Source organism: Papilio polytes, unplaced genomic scaffold, assembly GCF_000836215.1.
Source record: "Papilio polytes unplaced genomic scaffold, Ppol_1.0 DF823731.1, whole genome shotgun sequence".
Classification (NCBI taxonomy): domain Eukaryota; kingdom Metazoa; phylum Arthropoda; class Insecta; order Lepidoptera; family Papilionidae; genus Papilio; species Papilio polytes.
The window spans coordinates 3,648,056-3,665,659 of record NW_013525473.1 but is presented as its reverse complement, the minus strand read 5'-3'; the positions used below and the strand labels follow the sequence as shown (position 1 = coordinate 3,665,659).

Sequence of the window (17,604 nt, the reverse complement as noted above, 5' to 3'; positions counted from 1 at the left end):
GCTTTACCTTGGATTTCCGCTGCAGATGTATTTTAAGAAAAATATAGTGGCATCTCCCTCATATTGTCGAAATAAACAGAGATAACATTATGTGGAGTATGGATGTTATAGCAGTAGAAACCTACACTTACAACATTCTTTACGAAGTGTTATACATTTGCTGCTGTTTTTATTTTCTTATATCACACTTCTTTCAAATCTCGTTTTACTCATAGTTTTTTTAAATGTGAAATAAATATTTCATTTTAAACGAAAACATATAAATTACAGATTTTCCTTTATTCTTAACCCATGAGCTTTTAAATAAATCGTTTTATGTTGTTTACAAATAAATTGAGCATAAAAAGCAATAACCTATGTCAAATGTTCTCTATGTCAAAGAGGTCTCCTAGGATATCTTGTTAACCTAGGTGGCCTGTCACATTTAGATCCTAATACGACAAACGAGATGACGGTTTCTTTCTTTAGTATGTAAACCTAGTAGCGTCAGTTTTTCATATCGCTATTAATTATAGCTAATTTTATGAATTACCGTTGTTTTTTTTAATTAATGTACAAACATTATCAAATATGGCAGATTAGAAGATTATTATGTCCGCCAGATTATAAAAGTTGATTTATGATAATTCTGATTTGCTTTTTTAATGTAACATTAATTTGTTGCCACCGAACTTTTCCTCGTTTCTTATAAAACAAAGGCAATAATGACTCGTCTTTTTTGCTATTTAACAATTCTTTTGCTTGCTTTCCTAAGGAAAACATCGTTTCCGGGAATAATGCGCGTTGAATGCTTTCTTTTGTTTATCTGTAGACGATTCAGATTTTTCTATTGTTTTAGTTTACCGTTGTAAAGATTTTTAAGAATACTAACCTATTGTAATTGTTACTCATTTAAACTGAAAGTTGATATTTAATGGAGGTTATTAAAAAAAGATTAAAAGTGTAGCTATATGCTTACAATGTTGCTTAGAAATTAATAAAGAAACTGTAATAAAATGTGTGAAAGCTAAGATGTTTCATGAACGTGAAATTGCTATATAAAAGTAGTAGGCGCTCTAAAATTTAATTCCAAATTGTTACTCGAAATACAAAGAGGCTTTTATGCGTTAAGCAATCTATTTTTCATTTCTTCAAATGATATTGTAAAACATTACCAGTATGGTTAGACTTTTATTATAAGTAGTAATTAAAACTTTAAAAATAACATACAACCCAATCATGAAAGTGGTCTGCTAGTTTTTGTTTTTACCTTTCATATAGCTAATCGTTAGCCACATACGATTCCAGTGCGCACGATTTCATTCATTTCTTCGCTTGAATGCATTCAATGCAACCACGGCGCGCTTGAAACGTTACGTTTTTCCTTTTATTCAAACTTATATGTGAAATAAATTTTACTCACTCTTATTTAACTGCTCTGCATCCTGAACGTATGACCAGGGACGATGTTTTTATAGACAAAAGACTTCTTTACCATTATGTAGATGCATACCGTATTGACATCTTTCTAGATGTTTAGTTTATTTTGTGATCGTACTCGGAGAACTTACGAAAGTTTGTAGATATCAAATTTTATATGTATATATATTTGGTAGGTAAATGGCTTCTTTTATTATTTGCATATTGTAATCAAAATAAAACAAAAGCCACTGAACTTGAAAATGTCAAATTAACTAAATAAACTTGGCATTTTGCGGTGTAATTAACCAAAGAGAGTCTGTTATAGTCAAAGTTTCTAAATGATCTCAGAACATGCGTATTGCGTAGACGAGACGCGAGTTACAACTTTGTAATCTACCTTCTGTCGCCGTCAAGTTCGGTATATCATAACTTGAAATGATAAGGGTAAGGAATGTTTTGCTTCAAAGTTTCATGTCAAGACACAAAGTGTAACTGAATTTCTAAAAAAAGGTTTAAACTCGGTTTATAATGTAACCAACAAGCGTGATTGGCTGTTTACATTTATTACTTACTATTTTTCGCCCGCGACTCCGTCCGCGTGGGATTAAAAAAAAAACAAAAGTGAGAAGCCTATGTGTTCTTCCAAACTATCCTCTACATCTATGCCAAATTTCATCGAAATCCGTTCAGCCGTTTAGGCTACAAACTCTAACAAACATCCATCCATCTATCCATCCATCCATCTAAACTTTCGCATTTATAATATTAGTATGATTATCTATTTAATTAAACTGTTAACTTAAATAACAATAAATAGTTCAGTAACATAAAACCTCCAATGCCAATGTAATAAATCAAACTGACGTGTACTTCCTGATTTTACGAAAAATTTTTTTTATAAAATTTTGACATCAATAACCGTAATTAATTAACCCTAATTACCCTTTATCGTCAGAACACGAAATAGTGACGTAATTTCGAAATAAAATTTTTGTAAACAACTTTTATTGAAGTAAGAAGTTAACGACCTCTAGGTTCCCTCGATGTGACTATGAATAGGAACAAGAACTTCCAGATCAGTACTTATGTAACGGAGGTTGCTAGGAAAAGGGGGAATCTCATTTCTTACTTGCATATTATGGCTAGGAATAATCCAACCTAAGCCTTCCTATATTCACATATGACTTCTCAGGCCAGTTGTACTGTGCGGCTTTAAAACACTAGGTACGTACTCGTATGTATCTCGCTTACTATGCGAATAACAAATGTACATATAAGATACAGGGTTTGCTACATCTGGTACCACATAACCTGACAGAATAAAAAAAATTCTGCCGCTTTAAACGTGTTAAAACTAAGTTTGCATTTGCCAATCTTCTCATCAACTCCGATCACATCTCTAATAAAAAGCTTTGTTGGATTACGTCACAAAGGACACGATGAAGTAGGGAAAATAATACGAATTTTTACATTTCTGTTACCTTTTATTCAGTTCCATTAATGTATTAATTTGGTCTTATTTCTAAACATTTAATTTAATATCACAGGTTGATCAATAGATTGTCTATTCTAAAAGTGATATCGATTACAATACTTATTACAAAAAACTTCAAATGTTTAAATATTAAAAGAACATGATTATGATAATTAAATAATGTGCAAATATTAATAATTAATCAATAACATTCGTGAACGTTATACACATAGTACAAACAAAATAATCATTTATATACATACATAAGTAAATATTGTCCTTCGTAAAACTATTAACAAATTTATTTTCTAACTATAATTGTCCAAGACAGTGGATTCAGTCAGTTTACTGCTACCTGCAAACAAACAGTTCAAATTATCTATCACATAATCGAATGAGTATTTATTAGCGCGTACCATTTGACATCGTCACTCTCATTAGTTAGGATTGTGGTCAATCGCAAGCTTAACAAGCATAAAAAAATCATACATATCTTAAATCGCGGATATCTCATAAACTTCTATTAATTTTCATAAAAAGTAAACTTGATCTGCCTACCCTATTATATTTGTTTTGTGATCTGTCTCACCTGGGATAGATAGCGTGTAAATCAGGATGTACAGGAACGTGTGTGGGGTGCATCGTGTGTGGCGACATCGCAGCTGCATTAATAGCTCTGATGCGCGCGCGGAGCCTCTCGTAGTGTTCCGGCTGGTATTGTGCAGCTATCGTCACCGCACTGCCTGAGTACTGCTATATTTTAACAAATAAAATATCCATATAAGAATACAGCAATTCAATACCAAACCTATTTGTATAGGGTGAACGCTAAACCTATCGAATAATAAAAATCAGGAAGAGAAGGCCTTTTAATATTAGTCTTTATAACAAAAGAGATTTAGTTTATTCATATGCTCATACTTAAAATTCAATACCTAACTGTTTATGTCTCGCACACAGTAAGTTTTTTTTTAAATATTTGTTAAGCTAGCGCTTGACCACGATCCCACCTGAAGGAAGTGACGATTTTGTCGAAAGATGGTACGCGCTAGCTTAATAGGTAGCTGTTCACTCTCCATTTGAAGGCCTCCACGTCATATTTGGACGGGACAATTGATGCCGGCAACATGTTAAAATCGTATGCAGTACGCACAAGGAACGATAACTCAAACTTTTTCGTTCGAACTCGCGGTACATCAACTACGAAAGGATGAAGTTAAAACGGGGAATCCGAAAGCCAGCATAAAGTTCATACCCATGGGCGCCGGTAGCATTGCGGGTTAATTGCTCTTGATAAAAATGGTATCATATTCCAAAACATCGGATAAGTCTAACGGATCGCACATTTAATAAACGAAAAGTTGTAGTGATAAATTACAGCAGTGTATTTAACAATTATTTCCATGCCAACTGTATTTTTCTTAAAAAGAGAGTAAGGAAGAAACATTACATCAATACTCTAGGGTATGGAATACGATAGGGTTGTTATAACGTTATTACTTTTGCTCTCGGATATAGGATAAGGTGTATTTCATTTCAATAAGACATCAGAGACTCGAGTTATGAAGCATATAAACGCTCTTCAAAGGGTACCGCCTTCCGTATATTTTAGTACGCAATAAAGTGGAAAAATCCGCCGAGGCTTGGTTTTACCGACTTTAAATGCTCTTGTATTTTTTATCTTGTATGCGTCGACTGCAACATAAATCTATTAGGGAAAACATTTTAAATTACCGGCTGTTATTAATCATCAAGGATTATAAAAAGTTATACGTTTAAAAAAACTATTAAGTTTAGCAAAAATAGCAAGTATTGGATTATCAGCTTTTTTTTCTTTTTTTAATGGCATTTCTGGGGAATATTTCCTTGAAAGTTAAAAAAAGTGAATCACTATTAACACAATACCTTCAACGCTGCTGCGGCTTGTTCATGCGTAGCTCTGGATAGATCTCTTCCATCAACACTTAGTATTCTATCTCCTCTGTACAACATGCCATACGCCGCTCCCTCCACTGACACTCCTGATACGAACACACCGCAAGCCTCCTCTTCCAGACCACTGCAAGTTTCCTCTCCGCCAAGACCACCAACAATGTCCATGCCCAAACGAGATCCAGACCGCACTAGTCTGACCATGCGGACACATCTAAATGACAATTAAAACAGTGAAATGCTACCCTAACAACTGTATAAAACGTATTATACACTTAGAAAAACTAGGGATAACATTATTTTAAACCAGAGGTTGTAATATAAGAAATGAAAAATTAAATTAAATTGAGAAATGTTTCAGTTTAGTTTTTTGGTAAAAATATACTTTACATGACAGTTGGCAATTATTTTTGACCAAATTAAAGATAAAAATACAGGTTATTACATTTTTAATATAAAATTGTTTAGTAAAGTTTATAAACAGTTTTATTATTTTAATAATTCATGGATCGTTTTTATTTTCAATTAAAAATATTAGTACTTATAAAACATTATAATTTATGCCCGTCATTAACTTAATTATACGTGGTAAATGACGATATAAATAAAAAAATGAATAGATATGAAAATAATTCATTTATTTTACTATTGGGTATTATAAAAGTCGTAACGTAGATGTATTAAAACTAATAGTAAAGCATTAATGTAAATCTTTATTTTTATTTGACCGTGATTTAATAAACAATTAAAGCTAATATATAATACGATAATTCCCTTTAATCATTAATTGATGCGTGATTCATTACTTACCTTGGTATTTTACTTGGGTCTTCTTCTGTAAGCTCATGGAGTGTTGAACACGACGTTGCTTGTGTCCTTGCTATTGAAAGAACATATTTTAAGTCTTATGTCATTTTACAACCTCTTCGGACTTGTAATCGGCCGACAGTTTTATCAGATCGAGCTATTAAGCTAAAATCACGTTATACAAAATCGATGTAATTTGCATACTTCTTTACATGTTTATACTCATAACCTATCTGCCGATAAAAAGTGCGTAGTTTGCGGTGGCTTTTTGTTTATTTACGTAAATGTCGAGTAATTAATCTACAGTTTTTTTTCTGCCCTTTTTGTAGTATAAGATGTTTTTTTTATTCACTTTAGTATATTTTAATTAGAAATAAATCCTACGTCGTCCTAATTTATTACGTAAGTTTTCATTTCAGTTGTATTCATGCAGCAAATATTTTGTTGTGGTTTAGCATTACAATGTACATTTAGCGACTTCTATACTATAAAATGATTCTGCGTGTGGAAATAAAATCTTACTTGTGTAAAGTTGCGTGGGCTGGACCGTAGGCGGGATGGAAGCAGCTGGAAGGACGATGAGGGTAACATGCTCTCCAGTATTGCGCAGTGTTGCGACAGCCTTTGCATGTGTTGCACCAATTAATGATGTTTCTATTCCCTAAAATAATACAATTTTCGGTAAAGTTTTATTAAACGCAATTTCATAGAACAAGAAAATTGCTTCGGCCTTGTCATCTAAGCAGTTATTGATCTTCTTTAATAGTTCTTTAATAAAAAATCACTTGTGGTTATTTCGTCATCGTATTTCTATTTTATACTAGACACACTTTTAGTAATGTAAAAAATATTAATAATAACATTCCATTCATATTAAACGCATTTTAATTTTATTACCTTCAAAATTGTTTTTAAAAATCGGCTCCAAAGTCATTAATAATTTAATGGCAATAAATTTTAAGTGGACATTGACAATCGCTTAGTTAAACCTTCACGCCTTTTAACTGCCTCTCACCAGACTGGTTAATTAAATACGAGTAGTAAGGTTTGCAATATCGATTACTAGTTTAATAACCTTTATTACTATGTTAATGATAATAAATTGATAACAACGCTATATAGTGCAGCCAATAATACTTATACAATCGACTTTACTTACATCTTCATCTCTAACAGCTAGTATTTTATCACCAAGTCTAAGTCTGCCATCATAATGTGCTGCGCCCCCGACGGCGATGTGTGATATGAATACTCCACCTCCTCCCGCTGCGTCATCAGCGCCTCCTGCGATTCCCAGACCAAGTCCTCGTGCTCCTCTCCATAACGTGACCACTTTAGGACGTCTGGCTCTTCGGACTCTCTATCAATTAAGATAAAATGATGGTTTGAAAATTTTAGTAATTGTTCTCAAGTTCAAGACAGGTATTAAGTGCAATTAATTCTACTGTTAGCGTTTTGTTTTCATGTTTTGGAAATATACTTACTAATTTAACTATGTTTCCAGCTTTCTGTAAGGCATCAACTGCCATTGAATGAGGAGCACCTTCTAAAGATACGTCGTTTACCTAAAATAATTATTCGAAATTAGTCTAGAAGGCAGTTTTATAAGACAAGGTAAAATAACTACAAGATTTATATTAAAATGGACGAGTACATTAAAATATTTTAACATCAATTTTGTATCAAGAAAATAATATTTACTAAAATTAAATACAGTACTTAGAACTCGTAATTCCGATAATAGGAGCGGATGAGAGCAAAATCAAATTTATTTTCATAAATCTATTTTTAGAACAACTAAGTACTGATGAAATTTTCCTCAAATATTATAAATAAGGTGAATCTACGTTAGATGTAATAAACGTACAAAACATAACTCAAACTCTACCAGATTAAAAGCGTATAGTGCTACAAAATTACACCGCTGGGAACGTCTGTAATTTTAAAACCGAGTAATATTTCATTAAGTCACGAGAATTTCGTAAGTTTTATGTATCTAGTTAAACGGAAAAGTTCTGCTGTGTACTTGAATATACATATTGTCAAAGTAGAACTTGCCATACTCAGGTCGACCATTAACAAAATTTTTGAAAACAGTCCATACTGGTTAATTTTACAACGTTATAAACGGCAACGCAACACAAACCCAATTTAAAATAAATAAACTTAAAGGTTTTGCTTATTATTTGTTAAGTCGTCGTTTAAAATGTAACAATACCAGTAGGTAGAACATTATGAAGAAAAAAATTGATAGTTCTCACAAAGTAGACAATAACCTTATTCAATACTGAATTACTTTCTCTTATTATCAAATTTTCTACTTGTTCATTTGTTTCGTGTAATGCGTCCATAACTTCTGAAGTATATGAGCCTGCGAAGTTACAAATAGAATTGAAATTGTTACACACCTGCAGTAAAATATCTCCTATTTGCAGTCTGCCGTCACTTCTGGCCGCTCCTCCGACAGCCAATCGAGTTATGCTAATATCGCCACCGCTCTCGCCGCCTGCTATGCTCAGTCCTAGACCGTTTGTTCCGCGCTCCAAAGTAACATCAGCTGTCTCCCATACTGAATCATCTGAATCAGAGCAAGACTGAAACAAAGAATATAATAGGTTTTTGTGAAATGCGTGAATGACTTAGACTGGCTGAATTATTTCACTAATTGAATGACGTAACACATTTGTTTTTATTAATACCAGTTAATTAATCTTCTTTGCAAGTATTTAATTTATTTCTTAGATATTAATAGCGAATTTTGTGATTTCCTAGACATATTTTCTAAAATATAAAAGTTTTAAAAGCATTAAAATTCAAGTAAACTTTTTCTAAATAGTTTACTAATAACAAGGTGTCATTAACCGTGGCATAAATATTAAAAAAAGTGAATTATTTTTATCACATTACAACTTAGCCTTTATATTGCTCAGTGTGATTTACGTCAATAAAAGTACATTGACATGTGGATATGAACCTGTAAGCTTCCTGCAGTACACTGCTCGACTTCCGGATTTTGTGTCGCCTGCTCACGCCCACAATCATAGTTCGCGACGTTCGCTGCGAACAGAATCAAATTGACTACAAATCATGAAAATAGTTTATTACTTACCCTTATTACAGCTAAATAAATCACGTTACCAAATTAGGCTGTAAGTCATCACATCATTATATTTCATTTATAGTTAATTAGGTTGTGACTGTGACTGAATATTGATGAAACATTTATTGAAATAAATTTATTTGATTCATATTAATTCAATGGTTAAAAATGTTATAAATTATATTCATGGATAGAGAAACATTGTGTTTATTGAATCGCAGATTGTTCGTTCAATTTGGAAATAAAATTACTACTCGTGATACTCAACATTGATTCGCAAATAAGTTAATGCCACGTATATTGATGTTTAAAATAAAATGCCGCATTGGCTGCAATTTAAATTAATAAAATTATTTTACTGCTTAACTTTAGAAGTGGTAACTGCTTAAGAATCACTAATTTAAAGGAAATCAAATCTGTAGAAAGTTATTAATTCAACAAACAACTATTACCAAAGCTAGAGTACAGCCCAGATCACTATGAGTTTCTGCCTAAAGGCTTTGCTAAATCGATGGACCAAACCTATAACGCAACTGGAGAAGCTTCAAGTCTATTAAATCTGTGGATACCTCGTCAAGGTAAACAATGGCTTTCAAATGAACATATGTATAACAAACATTCGAAATTTGTATATGGACATTTAAGCAGAGCATGATGATTACAAATTATAATTCACAGTAAAATTATCGGCTTGGAACGCATAGATTAATAAAATCTAAACTGTGTAAAATAAATGCCTCATTTATCAAATAAAGTGACTGAACGTTCTTGATATTGTCAAATCCATATTTCTCATAATGTTATTTGATTTAAAATAGAAACGTATAAATAGAGCGAGGAAAGAATATCAAATAGCGAAAATAAGCGACGGAGACCAGGATTGTCAACGTTGTGACATATTAGAATCGTGAATTCAACTTTCATCTGCCCGATGGCTTTATAAGAAAACTAGAACAAGCGCTATTTTTCATTGCCCGTTATGTTATTCTTGGAGATACTTGTATAAATATACTCCTACAACATGATAGTTATTTTTAATATGATTGCAAAATTCTATTTATATATACACTGACATCAAGTTTCATCATAGTAGAAAACCAGTTGATTTTCACATTAACAAATAGAACAATCAGTCTAAAATGATAAAAGTACTTACAACCTTCGCAGATCTGCATTTCAATTTTATCAAGATCCTCATCATCCTCAAAGTCAGTCTGCACAGTCGCATCACGCGTGTAATTCTGCAGCGCGATGACATCAAACGGTGGACCTTCTGCGGGAGTGTAGCTGATAGAGGCTGAACTGCACTGTGGTTCTCTAATATTCTGCGTTTCTGTCTGTCTCGTATCCTGGGTATCATGGCGAGCGCGTTTGCAGGCCGCACACCCGCACAGGGAGCCGCGCACTCGCAGTAGCCACACTAACCCGAACAGCGCCATCCATGTGGTCATGCTGTGTCCACGCCACCCACCATCACAATGTTCTCTACAGTCACTCACACATTTTAACACTACCTACAGATATCTGGACAATAATTTACAATACGTATCCTGTTATTTCACATTATTGTAATCTGCTACACATTAAGACAGAATTTTAAATGGGATCTGTTATTTTTAGGCGTTTTGGTTTTACTTTGAACAGTTTGACAGACTATAACCATTTCCCAATCACACTGCACCGCAATGTTATAGCAGAAGTTATTTCAATCAATTGGATTTGGTCAGTTTTATTTTATCTGCGTGGTGAACGCTCAATTGTTTTTTTTCTTTGGCTTAGAAAAACTAAACTATTTTATTGAAAATTGGTACTTTAATTGACGACGAGTTTTAAAACGACGATGAAAAGGTCAGAAATAGTTTCTGAATTGAATACTAAAGACCGTCTGTGAATAGCCGTTAACATTTACGATATCCGTACGTTATTACTTATGGATATATTAGAGACTCCAGTAGCCAGTTATAGTCGCATAACATACGTGGAGAAAGGCACGATGAAATGATAAATGGTGGTAATAAATTGCAGAATTCGAGATACGAGTATAAATGGTAGTACTTACTGAGAGAGAATCATGAAAGTATCAATTCGTTATTAATGATACCTAAATTCAAATATGTTACATTTTAACGTAATTATCTCTGCACTCACCGATGGAAAAATTATTTATCAATAACCTTTTCATAGTAAAATATATACTCCATTTTAGCAGTTACGTCTACAAAAGGTTATGAATGTTAGAAATAATAGAACCAAAAGTTTTCAAACTATTTTTTTTGGTAACAATAGTGTTGCCAACATAGCACCAACAAAAACCTAATTATAGCGAATTCTTCGACGGGCTTTGACTGAAACCACATCTAATGCAGTCTAAATCTTAACTTTAATTAATTAAGTAATTACTTGTAATCAGAATTACGCATTTATTTGTCTTACGAACATTTTCTACGCCAGAAATAAAGAGGGAATAATTTATCTATGTCCAATTTTCGCCAAAGATTAATTAATACCAAAGTGATTGACGTTGCTAATCGCAATTTAGATGTTCTAGCTTCTATATATCTATTTTCAGCTGTATATTCATTGGTATTATTAATATTTTGGGTGACACACTAACAGCTAGTTAGCTGATGCGTGTGTGTTGTACAGCTCGGAGATTTTAAGTTTATCTAATTATTTTTAAAAACGTTGACTGTTGGAGCCGCCACTACACTATCCCGAAGCCTGTTCCATGCTGTAACTACTCTGTTAGGCAGAAAATGCTTGAATTAGTTCCTTTTTCCTTCATTCCTAAGTATTAGGTCTGAAATTTGTAGCACAGTAACATTAATTTATAGGTGGATGTCTATTAGCAACGGTCTTTTCGCTATTTTGGCGAATTACAATGGTGCTTTCTCGCTTGTCACAGTATACGATAAAAACAAAGGCTAGAGAGGCTAGAGCAGGCGCACACCTTTTACTAAACTATCGCACAACTACTTGAGTTTATCTAAAAAACTAATAGTTAAATCTGCACAATATTGGTATACTCGTTGACGATGAACAAGTAATAGAATAGGAGCACTCACACCAGTTATCAGATATCAACGGGTTTCATTTCACGGTGCCGTCAATCGTCTCTCCCTTCTTCCGCATGAACACGTATTACGCTTGCTTGCTTGTTGATTACCGACGATTTTGGTTTACTTTACTATACTGTCAATTTGCTCAAAAACCTTAAATATCCCAAATATTTGTGCAATAAAATCTATCTTTTAGTGATTTTCTAATCAGTTTTTTTTATTTCTAGAAATAAATTTTGGCGGATTCAGGTGGCCGCTTGCTCGTTTGCCATGTTGTTATAAAAAAATTGTCTTTTGCTTTCTGGCATGTGTAATTTATTTTATTAACAAGATCCTATGAAATTATTTTCATAGTTTAAGGAGCATTCGATGCAAGTAACCTAAATATCGGTTGTACTCTTCCTTTTACCATCCGTAGAGAAACTGATGCCTTTATACTTTTAAGAGGTTTAAGGATAATCGCTTTTGGCGCCAGACTATTATGAGTAAGAATAAAGCTCGTCGAACTTAGCTCCATTTATTGTAAATTGAACATATAATGATTTTAAAATAGACCTTAAAGAATTTCGCTTCTGCTTTGAATTTACTGAAATATACAACGACACATACTAAAATGAATTACAGTGGAAAGTCTATTAGTTAAAGTCCAAGGGAAACATAAAATATTTTAAGTTATCAAGGGTATGTGTTATAGAGTTTTTGGGCTCTCATGGGATGGGAACATATTATTTTTTGAAGATATAGAGGTTTTTAAGTTACCGAGGTATGAGTTATCGAGGTTCAGTTTTAGAACTTATTTTAAAATTACCTCAATTTGATTAAAAAAGGCCGTAAGTTATGCCTAAATTAAAGAAGAAATGGCAAGTAGTTTGTCATGATTAAATAATTTGCGTATTCAACTTTATCCTAATAAGATTGTCGAAAGTTTAACGTATTGTTTTTCTCCGGTATAACAGTGAGCCTCCACAGGGAAAACAAGTGGTGGCATAAATAATATTCGTAATTTATTACTATTGTTTGGTTGTGTATTCATCGGACCATATTTCCTGTTATATATGTACTAGCTATCCCCCGCGACTACATCCGCGTGAAATTAAAAAAAAAGTGCCTATGTGTAGCCTATGTGTTCTTTCAGATTATCCTCTATATCTGTACCATATTTCATCAATATCTGTACGGCCGTTTAGGCTACTTACTGAAACAAACATCCATCCATCTAAATTTTCGCATTTATAATACAAGTAATATTAGTATTCTGTCTTCTGTAAAAAGTAAGATAAATACTGGTTCATTAGGAGCAAGATCTTAGTGCAATTTATCATAAATTTTCAATCAAGAAATCTTCATAAAATGAGACTGCTTTTTGCTTTTACTAAATGATGCCGACAAAAACTTTCTTGACCTATTTTTTTAATCTACTCTAATTTCCGGAATTAAAATAAATAATAATATACTTTTCAAGTAATGTTTTGGGTAAGTCGATATAAAATTAGAATGAAAATTTCCTTTCGTCCGCGACATCATCTGTGTGGAATTAGAAAAACTTTACGTCTATGCCAAATTTCATCGAGATCCGTTCATCCGTTTAGGCGGAAAACTCTAACAAACATCCATCTAAACTTTTGCATTTATAATATAAAATAAGTCTATAGTAATTTAATTTAATTACCCGCTCATATTGGGACTTGAAAATTACTGGAACTTGTTACATTTCGCTTGTTTAACAACTCTGTATTTAAGAGTTTTAACAGTTAGATGTCCACAACCCCAGCTCATGAATTTATATTACGCTTAATTTACGCCACAACAAAGGGTCGCGAATTTTTAAAGTAGTGCTAATGACTTTTACCAAAGGCAATTTCTTTCAAACGACCGTCAGATGGAATTGATTGTAATTTATCAAACAATTCAGGTGTCGGTTGGTGATTAATGTTTCCTAAAACTCGCGGCTTGGTCGTGCCCTATTTGGCAGCTCGAACGATACCAAAAAATAAAATCATTCTTTATCCTTTCGGCAATAACGGGAAATTCAGAAACACGTATGAAATAAGTTATTTTGATTCTAGATTACACGTTTTTGTTATCGGAGAGGAAATCACCCAAAGATAGTCAGGAGATAGATAGTCATAGAGGTCAGTTTTTGGTGGTGGGGGATATTATTATTCTGTTAAATTAATTTGGAAACATGAAGCAATTTATTCAACAACTAGCGGTTGTCCGCAACTTCACATTCGTCGAATTTAAATGTTGAAACCTGATTTTCTTCCCCTTTTAAATTTTACAGCATGATTTACCAATTATTATAAATAATATACGGTAATTGAATAAAACATGCTTCTTAGTTACCAGATATCATAGATAGATGAAATACGTAATACGTATGACGTAAGATGCGATTTTAGTAACACACTCATTAACTAACTTTTGCCTGCAACTTCGTTCATGCGGAATTAAACAAACTCAATAAGTAGCCTAAGTCGTCTTCCAGATGTTCTACTTCTATATTTGTGCCTAATTTCATCGATATCTGTCGTTGTAGCCGTTTTGAAGAGGCATAGTAACAAACATCCATCTATCTATGCATATAAAAAAAGATTTGTATAGGTATACGTTCTAAATATGGTTGATTTTTAGTTTAGAAGAACTAATAATTTATGATCTATCTTAGACTACAAATGCATGCACATTGCATGGTTTATTCCGTAATAATTATCGTTCATTCAATTATAATTGCAGAAAAACTTGAATCGTTACGCTTACCACATTTTATTGTATGAATATTACTTATAATAACGGTAATGCATTAACCTTCTATCCTGCTAGTTCACATTTCTGTCAGTTCAAGAAAAAAAACACAAACGCAAGAAAACTTTTAAATTAAAAAAAATTTCAATGTCTCTAATATTTTCTTACATAAAACCAAAACTTTGTCATTTACCCTTATTAAATGTAGAAATCATTAATATAATATTTTTAAACCAAAGTATGTCCCACTGTTTCGAAGGAAAAACGAAAACTTGAATTTCTTACTAAAACATCGACAATTTTGTCTAGTAACTCAGAAGGTAAAAACTGTACCTATAATTTACCATGTATTAAAAAACATCGATTATTTGATGACAGGGAAAATTTAAAATCACTACCACTTAACACTTTTTTATAAGATCTGTAACAATGTCACAGTTTTGCGGAACTTAATCTAACGGTTCTTTTGCGATCGCGAATCTCAGTTTTACAGAGATGGGACGTCGCATCACCATCGCATCTTCCTCGGCACTGAATGTTCTGATAGGGTGAGTCGACGCATGCGGGTTGCTGTGCCCTGAAAGCTTTCGCGGACTGTCCGTAATTAAAGCTGCGATTTTTATGAAGTCAAGCAATGACTTTCTATGTGGCGTAATTGATATTTTTTTTAATTATCAATAAAATAAATAAATAATTCATTTAAAATTATGATGGAACATCGTGGCTTCTTGGTTATAAAAAACAAAGAATATAATAATTGAAATTATGTGGTTTTCTCAGAATAATTACAGCATGATGCGAAGATTTACATGTTATCTTGCCAATTTGCATTATTAATCTTACTAATATTATAAATGCGAAAGTGTCGATGGACAGATGTTTGAAAGAGTTTGTAGCCTAAACTGCGGAACGGATCTTGATGAAATTTAGCATAGACATAGAAAACAGTCTAGAACAACGCATAGGCTTACTTTTTTGATTTAATAATTGCGCACGGACAGAGTAGCTGTCGAAAGCTAAAGTTTAAAAGGCCTGCTTTGTTGTAACTGTAAGTTCGTCGTAAAATAATTCGTTTATTTAAAATCGCAAGTAGCATTTGTATTAATTTGTAGTACAAACCCCCAGTTACTCATTTATCGACACTTCAAACCATTCAAGTTATTTTAAACACTCAAAACTCTGACATTCATAATTAAAACATAAAACGGAAAAAAGGAAAACGTTTACAAGAGTCAAATAACCGGGAATATCTAATTTAGCATAATTAAAAAAAAAATGTTTTTAATCTTTTGAATATGAAGGGCCTGGAATATAGGTCGTGTTTATCAAAGGCTCGGATGTTGTGTCCGGAAGAATGAGGGCCGCGGATGATGGGCGCTCGTCTGGTTAATATGCTGCGGAACAAGCGTACACGCCATTTCCTTTATTAATAATTAATAATGCCAAAAGCTTTTTAAGTAATTTAATAAAAGCAACATGTTAATTTTCAACATAAAGGCTTCATAAATTATACAAATGTATCATTTATCAAATAAATATTAGACATATTATTAGACTAAAGTTTGTCCCAAAAATGAATCGATACATTTTTTTCATTAGTGTTTTGTTATCAGCTGTTCTCGCCACTCGTTTGCCCCCTTCTCTTATAAAAAAAAGGATCAATTAACTTATTAAAACTTTCGTGAGACATAAAAAAAGGATCATTAGGAATTCTAGTGTTTTCTATTTGAGGAAGTCACGGAGATCTGTAGCGTAGATTTATAATAACTACCGGACTAAGGAGGACTATTAACCAACTGTGAGTGGAATACACCACTTAGCGGATTCATATAAGTTAAAACGAAATACGTTTAAAATCTCATAAATATACACATTTTACCATCTTGTTAAGAAAAAGTTTACGATTTATGATGCATACAATGAAATTTATAGAGCAAAGAAATAACTACTCTACGTCATACCAGAAAGTTCAAGCGTCTGTAATAAATAACGGAATAGATTTATAAGTTATAACTAAAACTTTATTGAGGATTTCCGTTTCATTGTAAAGTTCTCGAGGCAATGAATAACAGTTCCTTGATTGATTGTTTAGTATATCCTGAATTGTTACGAGTATATCTAAATACTTCAGGTTACAATAATTCCTTCTTCGAATAATCTTCGGTTTAATATTTTTAGGTTACGAATTATTAAGCCTGCTACAAACCCTCTGTTTTATCTGACAATTTTAACTGAACGATCGAACTATTCAGATAAAGCTTAGCGTGTGTAGCGGGCTTTATAGACATAAAAATTCAAGATTCTTAAAAAATTTAACATTTCAAATTGTCATTAATAACATATTGTATTTGTAATTTTATTATCTACTAGCTTTCGCCCGCAACTCCTTCCTCGTGGAATTAAAAAAAAATCAAAAGAAAGTAGCCTATGTGTTCTTCCAGACTATCTACTACAACTATGCAATTTTCATCGAGATCCGTTTAGGCAAACATTCATCCATCGAAACTGTCGCATTTATAATATTAGTTAGATTCTCACAGTCCATGTGGTAATCCTTAATGTAGATTTAGTAGAAGAAAAATAATACTCGATTGTTTACCTAATCATGAAATGACTGCGGCAATTGGTCTATCATTTCAAATGTACCCAGGTGTAGGACAGATTATATATTTCTTGATTGATATAAATCTTACTCGGGTCCATGTGCATTACTTCCTGGTTTAAGCTTGTTTCCGAGAAACTGACAGCGCGTTGCCTTGGACCTAATCAACGTCTGTTTCATACAATTTACAAAGCGGATATAAATCGGAAGTTTCCTTGCAAAGGATTTATAAAATTGTAACATATTTCAAATAGATAATAATCTATGTTGACAATTATTGAAGAATTTAGTTTATTTTTATACATGAAAGAAAATCTATTAGGAATAGCATGTTTGTATTAATATGGTGTTTTTGATAAGAACTTGCTTTGCTTCTAACGATCGATTGAGCCAGCAGTTTTCATACATTTGCCATACAAAGACAGTTTATAATAGCCGGTTAAGTTGCACAATACGGCTAGTACAAGTAGACGGATGCTCTTAA

At 32.6% G+C, this 17,604-nt stretch overlaps 1 protein-coding gene across 1 annotated transcript; it reads right to left on the bottom strand.

The window, feature by feature from the left end:
* Window positions 1–3,460: 3,460 nt before the first annotated feature.
* LOC106103598 (disks large homolog 1-like) lies at window positions 3,461–10,302 on the bottom strand. Its single transcript, XM_013283381.1, has 9 exons — window positions 9,871–10,302; window positions 8,589–8,671; window positions 8,023–8,208; window positions 7,099–7,179; window positions 6,774–6,974; window positions 6,137–6,275; window positions 5,618–5,687; window positions 4,781–5,021; window positions 3,461–3,625 (listed from the first exon to the last, which is right to left on the bottom strand). Exons 1-9 carry the CDS (start codon window positions 10,163–10,165, stop codon window positions 3,461–3,463), a joined length of 1,461 nt encoding a protein of 486 aa, XP_013138835.1. The 5' UTR covers window positions 10,166–10,302.
* Window positions 10,303–17,604: the final 7,302 nt, after the last annotated feature.

What these genes read in the sequence shown, in the direction of transcription:
- LOC106103598 (XM_013283381.1), bottom strand. Translation starts at nt 10,165, where the DNA reads ATGACCACATGGATGGCGCTGTTCGGGTTAGTGTGGCTACTGCGAGTG. An exon ending in CTGGAAACATAGTTAAATTA is followed by an intron (nt 6,975 to 7,098) that starts GTAAGTATATTT and finishes CTTAATTGATAG; the next exon opens with AGAGTCCGAAGAGCCAGACG. An exon ending in AAGCCGCAGCAGCGTTGAAG is followed by an intron (nt 3,626 to 4,780) that starts GTATTGTGTTAA and finishes AAAATATAGCAG; the next exon opens with TACTCAGGCAGTGCGGTGAC.